The 19177-nt window shown below is 36.7% G+C and overlaps 1 protein-coding gene across 1 annotated transcript in view; it reads right to left on the reverse strand.

The window, feature by feature from the left end:
- Window positions 1-13996, reverse strand: part of LOC131243706 (pectin acetylesterase 5-like) — a 29469-nt gene extending 15473 nt beyond the window's left edge. The window contains exons 1-4 of the mRNA XM_058243219.1: window positions 13654-13996; window positions 9969-10051; window positions 6042-6168; window positions 2849-2928 (exon numbers count right to left, since the gene is read on the reverse strand). Of these exons, the coding sequence (XP_058099202.1) occupies window positions 2849-2928; window positions 6042-6168; window positions 9969-10051; window positions 13654-13912 (549 nt within the window). The 5' untranslated portion in view covers window positions 13913-13996. The remainder of the gene's footprint in view (window positions 1-2848; window positions 2929-6041; window positions 6169-9968; window positions 10052-13653) is intronic.
- Window positions 13997-19177: the final 5181 nt, after the last annotated feature.

Here is a 19177-nt window from a genome sequence, read left to right on the forward strand (position 1 = left end):
TAATTAAGATAAGAGGAAGTTTTCTTTTAAGGCAACACAATTTTATTGAAAAAGCATGGCAAAGACAAACATCCAAGCCTTGAAGTTACACACAAGAAGAATAAAAGAATCAAAAGATACAGATGAAGCTTCCTCAAACTGCTCAAGGATGAAGCGCACTCAATAGCATCCATTTTAGCCTTCCTAAAGACCTTATCTGGGAGCCACTAGCTATTTCAAAAACAACTTTCATTTCATTCCTTCCAGATAGACCACAAATCTGCTAAAAGGGAGAGACACCACAACATTTTCCTTTTACTTCCAGCTCCAACCTTGTGCTAAGACAAGAATAGAGACCAAATCAACGCCGACATCACCTAATAAAGTGGTGTGCCGTAAAGGCCATTACGTAAAGGTAACAATGGCAATTGTTGCACGTTACAAGGTCATAATCGTCGTAATAACCGTTATGGGAAACATAACCCTTAACCACCGTTAACGGCCTGTTACACTCCCTATAAAGCCCATAACAACCCCGCAATGGTTTTGTTACTAGGCAGATACATGCATTTAGGATTTTTTTCAACGTTACAGAGCATATATAGGTTTTTCAAGTTTTTTTTTCAATAAAAAAGGAGACCGTAATGATTGTTACAGGGACCATAACAGCATTATGACACGTATCGTAAAGGTAACGGTGGTGACCATAGTACCGTTACGTAATACCCTGCCAAATAGCATTAGAAAAGATCAAGAACTCTTGGCCACAGTGCTCTGGTGAATTTGCAATGCATAAACAAATGATCAATTGATTTCTACATCTTGAAGACACATGATGCAAGCATTTGGAATAATCATATTTCTTTCCTAAAGGTTATCTATGGTGAGGATCCTTCCCCTACCCACTAACCAATAGGAAGCCAAAACCCAGGGCAGGCCACTGGCTAGTATATGACCAAATATGCTCCATAGGCACCACGGAGCTGCTAATCGGGTTGGACTGAAGCACTGAATAGGAGGAATAAAAAGAAAATCTGCCTGATTCTCCACCCTCCACACCCACCTATCCTACTCTTGAATCAAAGTAATTTGGCTTTGCAACAAGCCAAGCAATCCAATGGGTAAGAAGAAGCTTCCACAAGGTTTTCTAAAGGTTTGGGTGGGAACAAATGGGATTTGGCTAAATTCTCAACAACCTATGGTTTTTGAAGGGCAGGATTATCATTTCACCAAGGGATTAGTTTGGCTAGTTCATAAAAGAAAACAAGATGAGGGTCTCGTTGGGTGTTCTAAGCACAATTTTGTCAAAATAGGGTCAAAGGGTGGAAGAAAATGGAATTTGGGTTTTCAGGGTGTAACAACATAAATGTCATTTTTAATTGTCCCCTGCATGAAAAAGTGCCTGATTTTCAGCCCAGGCACCCTCAGTTTTTAAACTGGGTCTCGGAGCTCAGGCATCAATTTTGAGTGATCTTGGGTTTGTTGGGAAGGTAACTAATGGGCCTGGTTTGGGTGAAAACTTAATGGGCTAACTAATGGGTCTGGTTTGTGTGAAAATTCATAATGGTTAGGATGATATTGAGGTTGCCAGTCCAGGTTGATATCAGTCCAAACTGTTTCAACTCACCTTCCGGTTATTCAATCATATATCGGTGCTCAAATGTCAAAATGGGCTGATTTTTGGCTTATTGGAGTGCTAACTCAATAAGCCAGTATCAACGGTATAGGCCATAATACCAGCTGATACTAGCAGTATCGCACATGGGTGATATGAAATCTCAAAGTATTTGTGAAATTCCCATATATTAATCATAACCGGATATATTGTGATTGCAGTATCTCCAGTATTTTGACAATATATAGTCAACATTTGTGATATTTTGACTGAAACCAGCAAAAATCAGAAGAAAAAAATAATAAATAATAACAAATTTTTTTGCCTTTTTTTTTTTTGGATTCTTTGTGGTTATATTTTGACAACTCCACTATAGTTTTTTGGCATCAAAACACGAATTTGGTGGAAATATCATTGTTGGAGTCTTGGAGAGGAATCTCGGAGCATAGTTCTGTTCGACAACACATTGTTTTGTCCTCCAAAAAGTGGAAAACTATAGTGCATAGCCTTTTTTTTCTTTCTCTTTTTCTTTTTTCTTTTTGGCAATGTTTAAGGTACTAGGTGTGTAATCATGTGTCTTTTAACATCCCCTGAGTTTCACTGAAAACTTGCACATTTTCCCAAGGTTTCCCCAATGTTTCCCTTAGACTGTGATACATAACATGATACATGTGATATTTCCTGACATCCCCAAGACATTTCCATATCCCAGGGATGCGATACATTGTGTGATACCTTTACATTTTTTATTTTTTATTTTTTATTTTTAATGTACAAGGGAACAAGGGTTTTATGAAATTTGATGGGGAAATTGGAGCGAGTATTGTAGGGCCCAAAAATGAAATTCAAAACAGGGTGTTCTCTGGGATGCAGAAATACAGAGGTAAAATGTTTATCTGCTTTCTAGGATGCAGAAACTCCTTTTCTGTGTCCTAGAGAGCTTTCTTAAGAAAAGTAAGGGGTGTGGACTGCAGACCTTCCTCAGGATGGGAACCATACCTCTTGGGCATCTTCAGGTGAGTTTTGAGTTTCTAAGGTGATTTATTGGAAATCATTTCATGTTGGGGGCATCAGTCCTAAAGCTCAATTCCTGCATAATTCAAAGCAAGTACAAGAGCATCCACAAGGACTGACTGGAACAAGATGGGGTGTCTACAGTAGAGATATGTGAGATTAGCATTCCCCTAGAAACAATTCCCTTTTAGCAATAACTGATAGTCAAGCAAGGAATGCAGAAACTCCCATCAGAACTACCTGAACTTCACTTTCCACATTCCCAGATAAAGATGCACCATCACAATAACGTATCTTGACTTTGTTCCAGTTAAAGAAATCTGAAAGAGGCCCAAATAAATACAAGAGATCCTTAACAGTCAAGGACGAATGTAAATGTGGTAGGCAGTAGGAACAAAATCAAACTTAGACACTGAACAGACCTGCACAAAGCTTAATAAAACCAGGCCAACCACCAATTGTTATACAATAGGAAAATATAGTGGAATGAAATTTGATAAGCATATGAACAGAATTGAACAACCATCAATCGATCATCTCATTTTGTTGTTGACCAGAAAAGGAAAAAAAAAAAAAATCATTTCATTTCGTTTGTTTGTTTTCTAATAGAGTGAAAAGCAACTACAGTCAATAATGAGGGAAAAGAAAGTAGGATACATCAAGGTCTTGCAAGGTTGCCTGTTAAAAGCTATTCAAGTAACTGCAACTCATTAGGCTTGTAGAGTTCAGTATTCAAGTAACTCCAACTCATTAGGATGAAGAATGCACATCACGGCTTTCACTAATTGGCTGCCAACATAAGTTTTTTAAGTACAATCCATATAAAAGATATTTTGGCCAATGCTCGATTATTTCCAATGTTATTCTACAGTCTTTCGGCTGCTTTTTGTATGCTCATCTATCAAGAGAAGTGACTCCAACTTATTAGGCTTGTAGGGTGCACTATTCAAATAAGTCCAACTCATTAGGCTTACAGAATGCAAATCAAGGTTTTCATTAGTTAGCTGCTAACATAAGTTTTTTAAAGTACCAATCCATATAAATGATATTTTGGCCAATGCACAATTATTTCTAACATTATTCTATAGTCATTGAACCGCATTTTGTACACTCATCTATTAAGAAGAGTACAACGAAGCTATCTCGCAAGTTACATGAAACTACCCATCAGTTACAATGAAAAGGTACCATCATTGTGGCACTCATCACATAAAATTACATAAATGTAGTTTTTAGTGACTTTTAGAAGAGCCTCGGATGGAGATTCTAGCCAATGTGTAAATCGCTGCATCTTGTAAGGAGATATAATGTCTGATCAAAGCTCCCAGTAGATATTCAGAGGAAGTAATTAAAGTTCCAACTTAAAGGATGAAAGAAGATTCTGTAAACAGTTACTCGAAATCTCACTTATCAGATTCCATTATGGAAGAATCACCTGCCAATACATTGGTTTCTTCAAGATGGAAAAAGGCTTTAAATGCAAGCATGCAACTGCTCCAAACATTGAAAGTTCATGTGAAGTTGATGTGAACCACATCCAAAAGCGTGCTTCAAAGTACATTCCGGCCACACTCCAAACTATCTGCTTTTCTTTCCACAGCCAAATACTGTTTGACTACCATAATCCAATAGAAAGATTCCTTCCACATAAGAACTTCGATTTGGATTATTGGTTGTTCCTTAATCGATCATGGGTTTTCAACCTATGTAACAAGGACACCCCATTGACTGCAAAAATTGCTACATCCAACGCCCATGTCAGAAAACTATATCAGAAACGAATCGACCCTTTCAATAGGAAAAGTTCTAATTAATTTTTCTCGTGTTTTAGCAGGATTAAAATGCTTTCTATATAGTTTTTCATGTATTTTTAGATGTCTCAACACATTTTCTACATAGTATGCATCCATTAGATAAAATTATATGATAATGCATTCTTCAGTATCATCATATATCTGTACAAATACACAAGTATATAACTCTTTTAGGGTCCCCAACCCCCGTGTCCACAACGTCATGCTTGCATTTATATCAAACATGGTGTAGGACGGCTTAATCCAACCCTAAATGAACGCAGAGTTTAAAAGAGGCAGATTTATGCAAGCATTAACAATAAAAAATAAGCATTATAAATCATGAAACAAGAAGGAACTAAGGAAAATTCAGCAATGATCACGGCCATCCATCACAAACACTTTATATTGAACCTTAAAATCTGAATTTAAACGGATTCGGTGAAATATAAGACTTTCATCTCGCAATGGGTTCGTCCAACGATCCAAGTGGATTTTCTAATCCAGGAAATATGAATATTTCCTAGATTAGGAAAAATCTGAAATTTTCAGAAAAAATGGATGGTTCTTTGATTATAGTTCAAATCTAGGGCCTTGAGTGATGGGATTTGAAAAATATCAAAATATGTATATGTGGGGATCAAGATCTTCCAAGATCTAATGATTTGGATTGAAAAGAACGGGGATCAACTTCTAGATATAGAGAATTTATAAGAAAATGAAGAAAATGGGCTGAAAGAAGAAAATACCTTGAGAAAAGAAAGAATGAGAGAAGGAGATGGGAAATCACTTCCCTAGGCATCAAGCCCTCTTCCAATCACTCGAAGTTGAAGACGGAATCATCAGGCCTTAAACAAGCAAAAGCTCTCTTTCATAAACATAACATAACATTACATTTTAGATTTAGAACAAAATACCCTTATAAATTCGAAATTACATTAACTAACTAAAATACCCCTACTAAAAAAAGTTTCAAAAAAAAAAAAAAATCACACAAAAAAGTGTACGCACAATGTCTCAAAACTCAAATAAATAAAATGTACATAAGATAAACTCAAATCCAAGATGCCCAATGGGTCCCGATGATAGCGCAATAAAGGTGGGCCGTAATGATCCAACGATCCGATCACACCATCCTCGCAATCCAATGGTCCAAATATCTCCTCCAAGCAACTTACACACATCACAAACACATGTGTAAGGTCTTCAACCTCTAAAGACCCAACCCGTACCCGTCATCTAACCACATTGAGAAGGGTAACGCACGCCTTATGTGTTGATATACTTTTAAAGGTCTGATGTACGCATCAAAACAATTGCTCATGCCCAAGTCACATAGACTTCAAATTTTCCATGCAAAAGACCGTGCAAGGAAATAGTCTTGATGTAAGCATACCAAATTGATGTATTAACAAAATCATTGTTATTGACAAGAAAAATAAGACAACAAAAGTTTTTCTGAGGCTTAGATTCAAAGATTTCACTAGCTAATATAGAAAACACAAATTCAAGCATAGATAAACAGGAATCAAAGTAGGTTTATGGAGGCTCCTTAGCAAGGTTAAGAACATGAACAAGCTAAATGACCAACCAAACACTAAACCAAAGTGATCTGTATTAACTCAGAAATATATACATACCAGGATTTTGTGATTGGTCACTACTAAACATGCCAATGAAGGGAACTTGATCCATCCGATCTGATGATCCTAATGGAGTCATTTTACGCCAAGCGCACGATGCTACCGTATTGCACCAACCTCCACCCTAAGTTTTACGAGAGTAAAGAAAGTCAAAACATACTGTGAAAGCTCGTTTAACATTTTCACGAGTCTTGAAGAAAAAGGAGACAACAAGCATATACGTGTGTGTAAACTACAAAGGTGTCATTTTCAATTAGCAACAATTGCTTGGAAAGGCGTATTGACTTCCCTAGTCATCTTCAATGCCAAGGGATCAATGTTTGGAGTATCTTCAATATATTGACAATATCCCTGATATTACCTATATCTCCAACTCGACAATATTGATAATATTGGTAGCGATACCGATAACATTGGTAGTATAAAAAAATTCCAAGTATCGAAGATATATCACTTAGTATCGCCAATGCATCACCAACATTTTCTACTGTGTAAATTCCAAGTGTCGCTTTGTATCATTAATATTTTCGAATGTGTAAATTGCAAGTGTCATTTGTGTCACCAGGTTATCGACGATATTTCAATAATATCACCAACGTATCGATATTGCCAAAAATCTATTTACCAAAAAAATTCATTTCAAATTTTTTATAGGCGCATGGTTGTATGATGGAATGCATGTTTGTATGTGTGTGTGTGTGTGTGCATACATGGACGGATGGATGGTACCTGCATTTGTATTATATAAATCATTGATAGATCATGGATGGATGCATGTTTGAGTTCATTTACTTTTACATGTCCTAATTATTGTATGGTACCTACATTTGTATATATAAACTCATTTTGGTTACTATTAAACCATTTTTTTACGACAACACATGCTTTTAGGAGACCATTAAATGGAAACTTATTGTGTATGCATTCTTTTTATAAATTTTTTGATTCCTAAATATGCAAACATGTGTATTTTAACATCCCCTAAAGTTTCACAGAAAATTCCACCGTTTTCCCAATGTTTCCCTGTTTTTCTGGCTATCAATGATAACGATATTGTTTCCGTATCCACGGCTAGCAAAACTTGTAGCGTTACCGATATCTAGAACACTGTTAGGGATAAATGATGTGTCTAAGAGAATCACAAAAACAAAATAACACATAATAGGCTATCAGTCACAACCAATGTTTTCAATATTGATGATATCGGCCAATATATCCCACGATATATCTTATATCCCACATGTGCAACACGCTTTATGTTTTGCATGAAAAATCATAGAGTTGGAGCTCCAATTTCGATATCCATTGGTTCTTCATGTTCTCCATGCTTTTTTTCCAAAATTTTCCTTCAACCAACTATCAATTGAGACTAATTCGAAATATTTAGGAGTATTTGATGAAATGATCATCACATACATTCTAATTTCGAAATTTGAGTGTAGGTAGTCTGATTTGGGAAATTTTGGAGAAAATTCAAAATTTTCTCAATTTATCCCAAATTCGCACTCCAAACATGAAATCAAGCATGTATGAGGGCTGATCTACTAATTTGTTAAGTCCTTTTTAATTTTCAGACAATAAAAATCATTTTTATTTAAAAATTAATAATAATAAATTTATTAAAATATTAACTTTTTTCGAAATTTCCCTTCAACCAGCAATCAATTAAGACTAATTTCAAAATATTTAGGAGTGTTTGACGAAATGATCATCACACTCTAAATGTTATGCATTCAATTTGAATATAATTGCATTAGTTCAGTCAAATAGCACATAGCTTAGGACCCTTTCAAGAAACCTACTATGTACACTTCTTTTTTGAGATGTTATGAGTTAAATATATGTATCTTTTTTAACAATCCCTAAAACTTCATTTAAAAAATCAACAATTTTCCCAATGTTTCCCAAAAGGTGCAATAAATTACTCGATATAAACGATATAACCCATACAATAACCGATACGTATTTGTATCCCAAGGAGGCGATATGTAACGTGATATCGATATTTCAAACATTGGTGCTGATACCCCCCTTTTTTGCTAAAATTATGTTAAATCAATGTCAAATAGTTACAAATCCATTGGTTCTTCATGTTTTGCATGAAAAATCGTGGGGTTGGAGCTTTGATTTTGATATCCATCGGTTCTTCAAGTTCTCTATTTTTTTTTTCAAATTTTTCATTCAACCAGTTGTCAATTGAGATTAATTTCGAAGTATTTAGTACCATTTGATGAAGTGATCATCACATACACTCTAATTTCGAAATTTAAGCGTAGGTAGTCCGATTTGCGAAAATCTAGGAAAAATTCGAAATTTACCCAATTTCTTCCAAATTGCTTACAATGTTACACTCTAAACATGAAATCAAGCATGTATGAGAGTTAATCTACTAATTTGTTAAGTCCTCATCAATTTTCAGAAAATAAATCATTTTTAATTAAATTTTTTTTTTTTTCAAAACTTTCATTCAACCAGCTGCCAATTGAGACTAATTTCAAAGTATCTGGGTAATTTGTCTGATTGAACTAATGCAACTATATTCACTTTAAATGCATAACATTTAAAGTGTATGTGCCCTTAAAAAAACATTATGTTTCCCCATGTTTCCCAAAAAGTGTGATAAATTACCCAATACTAACGATATATCCCGTACGATAACCGATATGCATCTGTATCCCCAAGGTGCTATACATAACGCAATATTGATATTTCGAACGCTGGTCAAAACCACTAGAAGGACTCAAAACTCCAGCTGAGAACACACACACAGAGATCAAAGCAGTGTCCATGGTGTTGGCATTGTTACAAGTATCGCTGGTTGGGGATATGGTAACATGTATTGATATCGCCAATATTATCACTAATACCCGAAAATGTATTGTTGACTAAGGAAAACATTGTGGAAAAAATGGAGAAATTTGTGGGATGTTTCAAAGAAACTTTAGGACATGTAAAATACACATATTTGCATATTTAGGAATTTTTTTTTTTAAAAAAAAAAAACGAAGAAAAAAAGATCCATACATAATAAGTTTCCTTTTAATGGGGGCCTAAAAGCATATAGTGTCGTAAGAAATCAGTGCAATAGTAAATAATTTCCATGGAAATCTGCTTTTCCCCTGTTTGAGGGGGAAAAAGCATGGAAAACCAATTTCCCATGTTTTCCTCAAAAAAGCATGGATCTAAAAGAAATATTAAATGTCAATTTCCACGATTACAAGAGAGTTCTCGTTGTTTGACCGTTGGACCTTTAAACATTTCCTTGGAAAACAAGGATCCAAACCAAACAATGGAATTACTATTGGATGCCCTAGCTTTCCATTTTCAAAGAATTCCATGGTGTTTTCCATGTCCAAATTTTGGATTCTCTCTATCCAAACAAGTAAGTCTTCTCAAGAAAGTGAAAAGTGCAACTTCTTGGCATTTTGAAGCAAATGAAAGGGTATATAATACATGCCACCAATATTATGCTTTGTGTGGATGACTAGCAATCTTCAAAAGGTGCAATAAGGAAAAGTCATGAGAGATACTACAGTGCAACTCCATTTGCAAGGAACAAGATGTTAAGGGGGTGATTGGTTTTTCAATTTCATGTGTAATGCAAAGTAAATGAACCATCATTATCATTTCAAGGTGTCTGTTTAAACAAGGATTACGACTCATAAACCGATAGCCAAATACACTTGTAAAGGAAACAGGTAAAGGAAATTGAAGTCATTACATTTTTTTCATTAGAAATTACCATTTTTACAATGATTTATGGGTGAAAGAAACAATGGTAGCAAACTCATCATTTTAGTCAAATGTAGGTGATGTCACCATACAATTATAGGAGTAAGTAATTGTTATCCATTTCCAACCATTTACCATTGTAATTGGAAAACCAAACAAGCTCTAAGGTACTTCAAATGTAAACTAAGTCACCTCTATGTGGACAAGCCAACTGTCTGAGCCAGATCCAAAACCCTTCCGAAGATGATACGCAGGGGAGCTTCCATCTAAACAAACTATACAACACAAAAAATAAAAATAATAAAATAAAATAATAAAATAAAATAATAAGAAAATAAAAAAAGAATAAAAAAAGGAAAAAACTTATTATTTCAAACAGGCAAGTTTCTAAAGATTAGAGAATAGGTGTGTTGTTTTGAACATCTACATGGGATTAAAATGCACATGTATTCTCTATTGGTTGAGGCAATCATCACATGGTGCCATAGCAATAGTAGATCATATAAACAATTTCAAGAACCAACTTTTTCAACCTCTGGATGCAATCACAATGAAAACAAACACAAACGAAGATAATGTCCATAGATGTTGCATTCGCCATATCTGTCAAAAAGACTTTCATTTCATAAAATGGTTAAATTTGTGAAAGCTCATTGTGTTTTACTTTCTTCATCACTCCCTTTGAAGAAATGATGCAACCAGGTGCATCCTGGCCATTCATCAGGCTGTGCTGACATATTTAGCCCTAGTAGGACCTAAGTGGATTGTGGGGTCCACTAGACACAATGGAAAACAAATTATGGCTCTAAATATCAAGTGCATTCCTTATTTATTGGTCAAAGAGAGTCATACAACTTTTATAGTTATACAGCTTCCAAAATGTGAGCCACATGCATGGTATAAAGACACATTCAGTAGTAATTAGTTTCCTAAACAGTAGGTGAGTTGTATATGGAAGCTCTTTGACTTCTAGATGAACGTATAGCAATTATAACCCCATAGATGCGTTTACAGCCCATGTCCACATGGTTGATATATATGGAATTTCAGCACATACATATGCAAGTTCAGATGGATTTGGAATCTTATACAAATCATAAGGCCTAAAAGACAAATGACTCAAGAGTGTACGTCACAGATCAATGTGCATTTTATTATATATAACCAACTCAAAAACCAAAGCAATGGAAGTGTTCTTAGTGTCAAACAAGTACACCCATGAGGCCATGATCTTCACAACCACCACTGGTCCTCTTTGTCGTTAGGTCCATAATAACACAATGAGGCCAAAAGGAGGAAAGAGAGAGGGAGAGGGAGAGAGAGAGAGAGAGAGAGAGAGAGTGATACTGCGGTTCAATTGTTCACAAGGATAGCAAGTGATAACAAGTTAGATGGAAAGGAAGGAACAAGAATAATAGATGGCAACAACAATGAAGGAGATAGTTGATACCTGGAAAAGTATCCCTCAGCAAGTTTAATATCACTAGAAGCAGCAGAATATGAGATAAAAAAAAATTTCCTTCTTAATAGTCGTATGATATGTAGCACCTGAATCAATGATCACAATGTGGATGAACAAAGGACTTCAATGGTCTAGAATCACCCTACTTATAGGAAATGGGTGTATCAAAACAGTGTTGACTCTCTAATGCATCTATAAATCCTCAATTCCACGCTGAGTACCAATCACACAGAAAAGAGGAGGGTTTTACCTACACTCCTTGTAGAGCCTTAAATACCCCCCATAAATCCCCCTTAAAAAGTAAAATTGAAACTAACTCCTTATTTCAAACAAACAAGTGCCTTCGGCTTCCTAAGTTTCATCTAATATGTCATACTCCTATTTCATTCTAAGGATGCAAAGCAAATGGTTGTGGATTCATTGTACACGTGCCAATGAGAGATGTCCAAGATCTTGGATATTCATCAGGTGGGGCCTATCATGAACATTCCCAACCCAAAAACGAGATGGTCCACCAATCAAGTGGGTTTATGTGTATGAGAAAAATGAAGTTAGAAGAAAAGACCAGTGATCTATGCATATTTGTTATCCATTAATGAATGGTCCAGCTTCGTTTTTGGGCTAGGGCATGTTCGTAGCAAGTTTCACAGATTGATACTCCTGAGAGATTGAAATACGTGCGCCAAATCCAGGCCTGAGCATATTCATGGTCAGTCCCATCAATTGAAATACACCAGCATCTTAAATAGATGTGCAATCAACACCATTCAGATAGTGATAGCCACTGCCATTCCCAAATCAAGTCAGTCCACTCTCCAGGTGAACTACAAGTCTGTTGAATATGGATTGCTGGTCTTTTGCTTTTAACCAGCATTTTTCTCATACATATGTAGCCACCTTATTAGTGTACCTGCCTGATTTTGGGCCATGGCAGTACATGGGCCACACCCCATGAATGGCTTGACAAGTGCATTATTTGTGTGTGACATGCCATTGCTTACCATTTCCGAGGATAACCATGGGAAAGCCTATTTGTAGATGGGCCGTCTTCAAGCACTAAAAATAAGCATCGCACATGTGCCAACATGGTAGACGTGAGATCTAGGATGTCCATTGCATTGTTCCATAGTGCATGTCCTGTTTGATAGATGGCATTAAAAGCTTTAATCATAATTAAATGATAAACTCATTTTTATTGATAATTTTAGTAGAATCTATTTTAGAAGGAATTGTGGTGATCCATCCTGCCCAAATGGCAACCTGGGATTGGGTCTCACTCCATGAAAGTGCTTGGCCTGATCCGTTGGAAAGATCATGTTGGGGTAGAGAAAAGAACACTCACATGCTATTCTATTTGGCTTTAAGTGGTAATCTGTTTACAGGTAAACAGATTATGTGTTTGGCTAACTTGTAAAGTGTTTACAATGTATGAAGTAGTTATTCACACCACACAGAGCTTGGGGCAGTAAATCTTGCTAAAATTGGCAAATCACATAAAAATGACTTCATTTTTTTTCAAGACCATAGGAGAACATCAAAGCATGCACACATTGGACGGGTTGGATGTCCTTGACCTCCCCCCATCACAGTGGCCTCCAAATTCAATATGAAAGTTTTTAATGATCAATCACTATTATTATTATTTTATTCTTTGTGTGTGTGTGTGTGTGTGTGTGTGTGTGGGTGGGGGGGAGGCATGATGGACAGATTGGATGTACCATACACATTACAGTGGGCCCCACACATCACGAGTGTGTATAGCATTTACAAGCAAATGCAAGTATCCAAACAGCACCTGTAATCCCTTTACAACTTAAGAATTTTACGAGCATCCAAACGACTCCTAACTCAAATGCCTTGCAATTGTGAAATCTCACCCCAAGGAAAACCTTTTATTTCTCTACATCCCTTTTCTCTCACACAAATTCATTTTTAGTTCTATAGTCCCATGTAATTGCCCTATATGACCACAATCCATGAGTACAATGTATAAACTACACCTAAGGGTGTACACATACGTAGAAATACACTTCATGACCATAATACAAGTTATAACACACTAAAAAATGGCTAAACATGTGACACAAGATCTTAGTATGACACACACTAACAATAAGAAGGGGAGTTATTTGATACTCTGGTTGTGTATGATGCTTGATATGCAGGCACTTAAAAATTGTACATTTGGCATATATTAACTCAAATTGAACCGACTAACTGGCAGAACCCACTGAATGCCATGCATTGAATGAAGTCACAGGGAGGTGCTTGTAATTTTTGTTTTTAAATAGGGAGGTGGTTGTAAGTTCTGTTTTCAATAGGGGGTTTAAGAGCGTTTTAAGGTTTTGCAAAGAGCTTATTCGAAAAAAAATAATTATTAAAAAATTAAGAGAGGAAAATCAGAAATTCTCTTACCAGCTCCTCTGGCCTTTGCATTTCTCACCAGAGTCAGCTCCACGAGATCCGAATCCGAACCCATCGGTCTGGTCGAACCGCTCCCTTCCTGCCATGAATCGAAGGTGGAACGGACGATGAACACAAGAATCACGACCCCAGCTGCGGCGATTGCGAATTCTTTCCCCGATCTTCTCCACCAAACGAGGCTAAAGATGCTGCGGAGCGGAGGATTCGGCAGCGATGATGGAGGCCGTCGGATCTGAAGAGATGAGAACATCGCAATGGCTGGATCGGAGAGATTTGAAAGATCGAGATCGGGAATTGGTACTGAGAGAGTCACGGACGCTCTATCACTGCAAGTTCAACGCCTTTTTACCGGCGAAGAGAGAAGTTGACTTGCCTCAGTCGCGATTCAGGATACTGCATGTGTCGCCATCCGCCAGGGCCCACATTCTGAGACGATCCAATGATTTGAACCATCCATATTTTACTTACTACTTTATATAATCTATAAATTCATTAAAGAAGAAAAATTTTTAGTTTTAAATTTTACTTTCATCCATTGAAATTTTACTTTTCATTGTTCCAAATTCATTTAATTATAGTAGTTGATGCAATCATCCTTTAAGTATAATTTTCCCAAATTTACTTTAAGAAGTATAATCGACAGAATGGACCGTTTCGATGATCGACCACTCATCAAGTGGGCCTCAATGAGCCACGACAAACGTAGTAATATGACTCGCGACGGACGATAAACGAACTCCTGAAGAGAGAGAACCAGTTCCTCTAGATAAGAATCATCTCCAACGAATGGGACCCACTGTAATGTTGATATAAAATTTAACCCGTCCATAAAATTTATCTACATAATTAAAATGTTATGGACGAAAAATAATGCTGATTAAATCATCAAGTGGGCCACACCATTGAAGAAAGTGTACAACCACGCAAAAAATCCAAAATGATGTTATGGCTAAAATAATGGTCGGATTGGCCTGATTTCTGTCTCATCTCATTTTCATGGGGTAAATATCCTGTTGGACGGTTTAGATTTATCATAAACATCAATATGGTCCCCGAAAGCAACTAGTTGGAGATGATTCTCATCTAAAGATAGTATAATATCGGAAACGTGATGCAATAAACGAGGAGTTATTTGATACGCTGCCAGACTGCAATGGATGATACGCAGGCACTTACATATTGTACGCTGTGGCATAAATAAAATCAAATTAAACACCCCAAATGTTTTTTCCAACTATAGGTAGATCATGTTCAAAAATTTAGATTGATTAGCCTCTCTAATCCCTAACGTGTTCTTTGTTGAATATGGACTGTTGATTGTTTTATACTGACCATCCATTAAATGTCCACTAATCGATCTAAGTAGATATCAAACTAGTCTAATTATAGGTTTAAAACCCATCTAAACTTTGAATCTGAGATTTGTATGGATTTATTTAAGTTGCAGAAGTTCAAATTATGCAATTTATCTGCCTGATTATGAACCATCACGCTCTACCAGAGTATCAAAAATTTTATCTGAAAATAAATATGCTATAAAATTCCATAAACAAAGAAGCGGGAAAATCCCCGCCCAATCAACGGCACATCGAACTCCTGCAACCCCTTTACCGGAGCCAGATAATTTTGAGACGCTGTGGGTCCCCCTGTGATATCTGTGTAATATCCACTCCGTCCATTCCTTGCGCCAGATAATTTTGAGATATATAGTACAAATCGAGCCATATACAGAACTCATGTGGGCAACATAATAAGAAATAGTATAGATTGAATGCTTACCGTTGAAACCTCCACGGGCCCAAAACATGTTTTTCCCTTCATCAGCACACTTCCACAGTCCGATTAACCCATCCAGACCGTCCATTACGTGAAACACACTTTTTATGGGTACCCAGAAAAAATTAGACGGTTCAGGTACCCTATTCATCTGCAATTTAGCCTTGTTTTCCAATAGAAGTGATCATTTCGAACCGTGAGCAATCCATAACGTGCCTCGCAAATAAATATTTGAAATTAGAATGCTTTAACATTTAGAGCATTTAATCCCAGTTTATTTGGTAGATGCCTAAAAATGAGTTGATTGCATTTTGGTTAATCATTTTTATGTATTTAAAGGTTTTTACTGGCTTTTATTTATATTACTTTTAACTTTAAGGGCCCGTTTGGCCGGGTGGATTGGAAGGGATTGAATGGTATTAGGGTGGATGGCATGGATTTCTAGGTAATGATGGTGTTGTTAGTGGATTGTCTTGAGATCCATGGGATTGCTATATTCCTGAATTGCTATATCCAGTCTGTTTGGCACGCGGGCCAATCTTAGGATTAAACCTTCCCATCCCTTCCAATCCCTTAAACCAAACATGTACCAAGCAAATTTGAACGTATTAAGGTGGATTGGATGGGATTTAAAGGTAATGTTGGTGTTGTCAGTGGATTGTCTTAAGATCCATGGGATTGGGATCAGATCACCGACTCTGTATGGCACGCCCGGCCAATCCTGGGATTTAACTTCCAATCCCTTCCAATACCATCCAATCCCTTCCAATCCGACCGGCCAAACGGGCCCTAAGTGTGGTTTAAATGGGAGTAAATGGCAGTAAATGAGATAACAAGTATGTTTGGATGTGAGTAAATGAAATTAAGAGATGAGGAAGATAAAATATTTGAGAGTAAATGGTGGTAAAATGTATTTCTAGGCTCTTTAGGAGGCTGGGACTAGTAAATAAAGTTATTGCTACGCATATATTTGCCACATGGCCATTGAAGATACTTCGAAATAATTCAGTCATAAGCTATTTTACTAAAATCACACCAAAAAAATTATCCACACAGTTCAAACATCCAATTAAACTAACATTTAAAAAATATGGGTAAATTGTTTGTTTGTGACTTTTATGTTAGTGGCTTATTCAAGGCTAAAACATATATTTCAACAGGCTTATTACAATTATTTTATTTTTATATACATATATTAATTCAAATATTAAAGTGAATTTGAGATATCATATATGTTTTTATAAGTATATTGAACAACTATAAAATGCTTTCAATTCTTCCTATCTATTATAGTCCAAAATGCATTTCATTTCCTCCCTTCAAAAACATGCAAGTTATTTATACTAAGGGCTTGTTTGCTTTTTGAAAGCTGGTGTAATTATTCTTGTAAATGGGTAATTATTACCATTTTACTCCGTTTAAAAATCAAAATAATTTCTACCTTGATATCGGTTCAAAAGAATTAGTTAAAAAAGAGAGTAGGTGAAAAGAGCTCACCAACAACCTCATAAAAAAACTTTTAGCCATCTACCAAAAAGGCTGCTACTCTTTTGCTTTTGGCATGGACTTATGTTATTTAATTATTGCTTTAGACGCTCTTGATTAGATCTTATCTTATCTAATCATTGTTTTTGACGCCATTGATAAGATCTTCGAATGGTGAAGTTATTAATAAGGAATTATCAAAATCATTAACGTGCATGTGTAGTTTCAATGATCAAAACCATTAATACAATGGGACTCATTCCGGAAGGATAGAATACCTTAAAATTTTCTTAGATTGCTATATTTTAGACCCTTGATCATTTTCACTCCTTTTCTTGTATGATGGGCCCCGGCCCATTTGGGGTAGGGCTAATTTCGGCCTAGCCCTAGCACAGCTGATTGCCGGCCATGATATCTGGTGGCCTGAACCCATTTCAAAAGCTGGTTGGTTGGGGCAGCTGACCCATTGGCCCATTCCGTTTATTGCCAGTTCTACATACATGTATGGCTCACAGTCCATGGAACCATATCGATCGTCGGATCAGATGACTCTTCCCAGCCAAAACCCATTGGTCTGTTCGTGGATGGCCAATACCCAGAAGTTGCAAAAATTGGGTGATCCTAGCCTTCGAATCATTGGCCCAGATTATTTAAACTTTAAATACAGTACTGCCCACGTTCCACTAGATATGAAAGTCCAAGGATGACGTAGATCATCAACACGTGTCCGCGTCTTGCAGCTACTACGGTCCACAAATTCTATTATTCTTTTCGTAATAAAATGGGAAATGGACCCCACGTGGATGAGCGTGGCTCGATAGGCGTTTGGTAAAGATGTCTCCACGGAAGAAAGTGTAGTGGAACGCTTGTACGCACCGCGCTGCATACTACTTCCATGCATTTCCATTTTCAAGATGCATATGGAAAACATGAGTAATCAAGACCGTTGATACGGTGGACACCGTTTAAATGGATAGTAAAAATTCTAATTTATTGAATAAATTCGTATGGTAGTGCTGAATTGGGTTGTGAGATGGTTTGGAAACTCATCCAGACCCTCCTTTTATAGGCTATGGTGGCTGGGAGTTATGGTCCAGGAAAATAAATCTCATGACCATTTTCTGGCGGTTAGAGAAAACTATCCGTTTTCTTACTGTTGTGCATGGGCCATTAATCTGTTGCATGTTGACTGTTGTAAAACAACAGCTAGCCGTTTTCTAGTTGTTGGGTTAGCCATGCAGCAGTTTCAGCTGGACCTTGCACTTATGGCACAGTTGTTACAGATTTTCTACAGCAGCTCTTTTTTCAGCCCTCTATATATTCTGGAGGACTCTCATTCAGTCCTTCAGTCTCTCCTTCACCCAGCTATTTGCCGTAGCCACTTAGTCGCACCGCGACTCGCACACGGCTCGCTCCGGTTCGCGAAGGGAGCGACCCTCTGCAACACGATGCGCACGTGCGAAGTGCAAAGTGTGCCACTAGCACCTCTATAACTACACTGCCTCACATGCCCACGGCCTCGCACCGAGTCGTGCCCGTGCCTATGCTCGAGCGCAAGCACGCGCGCGGGGGTGTTATGGTGCTACGCACTGGAAACGCAAAGTTCATAGTCCTTGGAATAAGTAAGTAAATATTATAATACTCCACTATTTTCATTTAAACCATTTTTTTTTCTCATCCCTTTCCCATGTGGGACTATTCTTAAAAACCCACAAAAGGTATTTTTCAAACATATTATATATTATATTATATTTATTTTAAAATATATATTTTATATAAAATCAACATTTTTTGTAACAATTCCCCATTTGATTTTTATAAAATATATTTTCTCGGTTAAACAGTTCTGCCAATAATCAGCTTATATGCATAAAGAAAGATATCTTTCGATTTTAGTCTTTCCTTAGTGTAAGTATCTCAAAACTCTGTCGAAATGACTAGTAGCCGTAGCGTTGAACCAGTTATTCATAGATAACAGAGTCGAAAAAACCACACACATATTCGCTATGTGTTTGTTAGAATTCCCATAATCTTGCTCAGCATAATTAATGGTGATGTGCTTATCATAATTCGTAAATGATCCCGTGAGAAAACTCCTAACTCTCATGAGAGACGGCACCATCTCTATGTCCATATAGGTTAAATCCTTCCAGTGTATCTGTTACTATAAGACACTTGTCCTATAGAATGGATTTCATTAAGAGTTCTAAGACTTAACCCTCTTTCGTAACGCTCAGTACTTATCTATTGTGGA

The sequence above is a fragment of the Magnolia sinica genome, chromosome 4, assembly GCF_029962835.1.
Source record: "Magnolia sinica isolate HGM2019 chromosome 4, MsV1, whole genome shotgun sequence".
In the NCBI taxonomy this organism is placed as follows: Eukaryota; Viridiplantae; Streptophyta; class Magnoliopsida; order Magnoliales; family Magnoliaceae; genus Magnolia; species Magnolia sinica.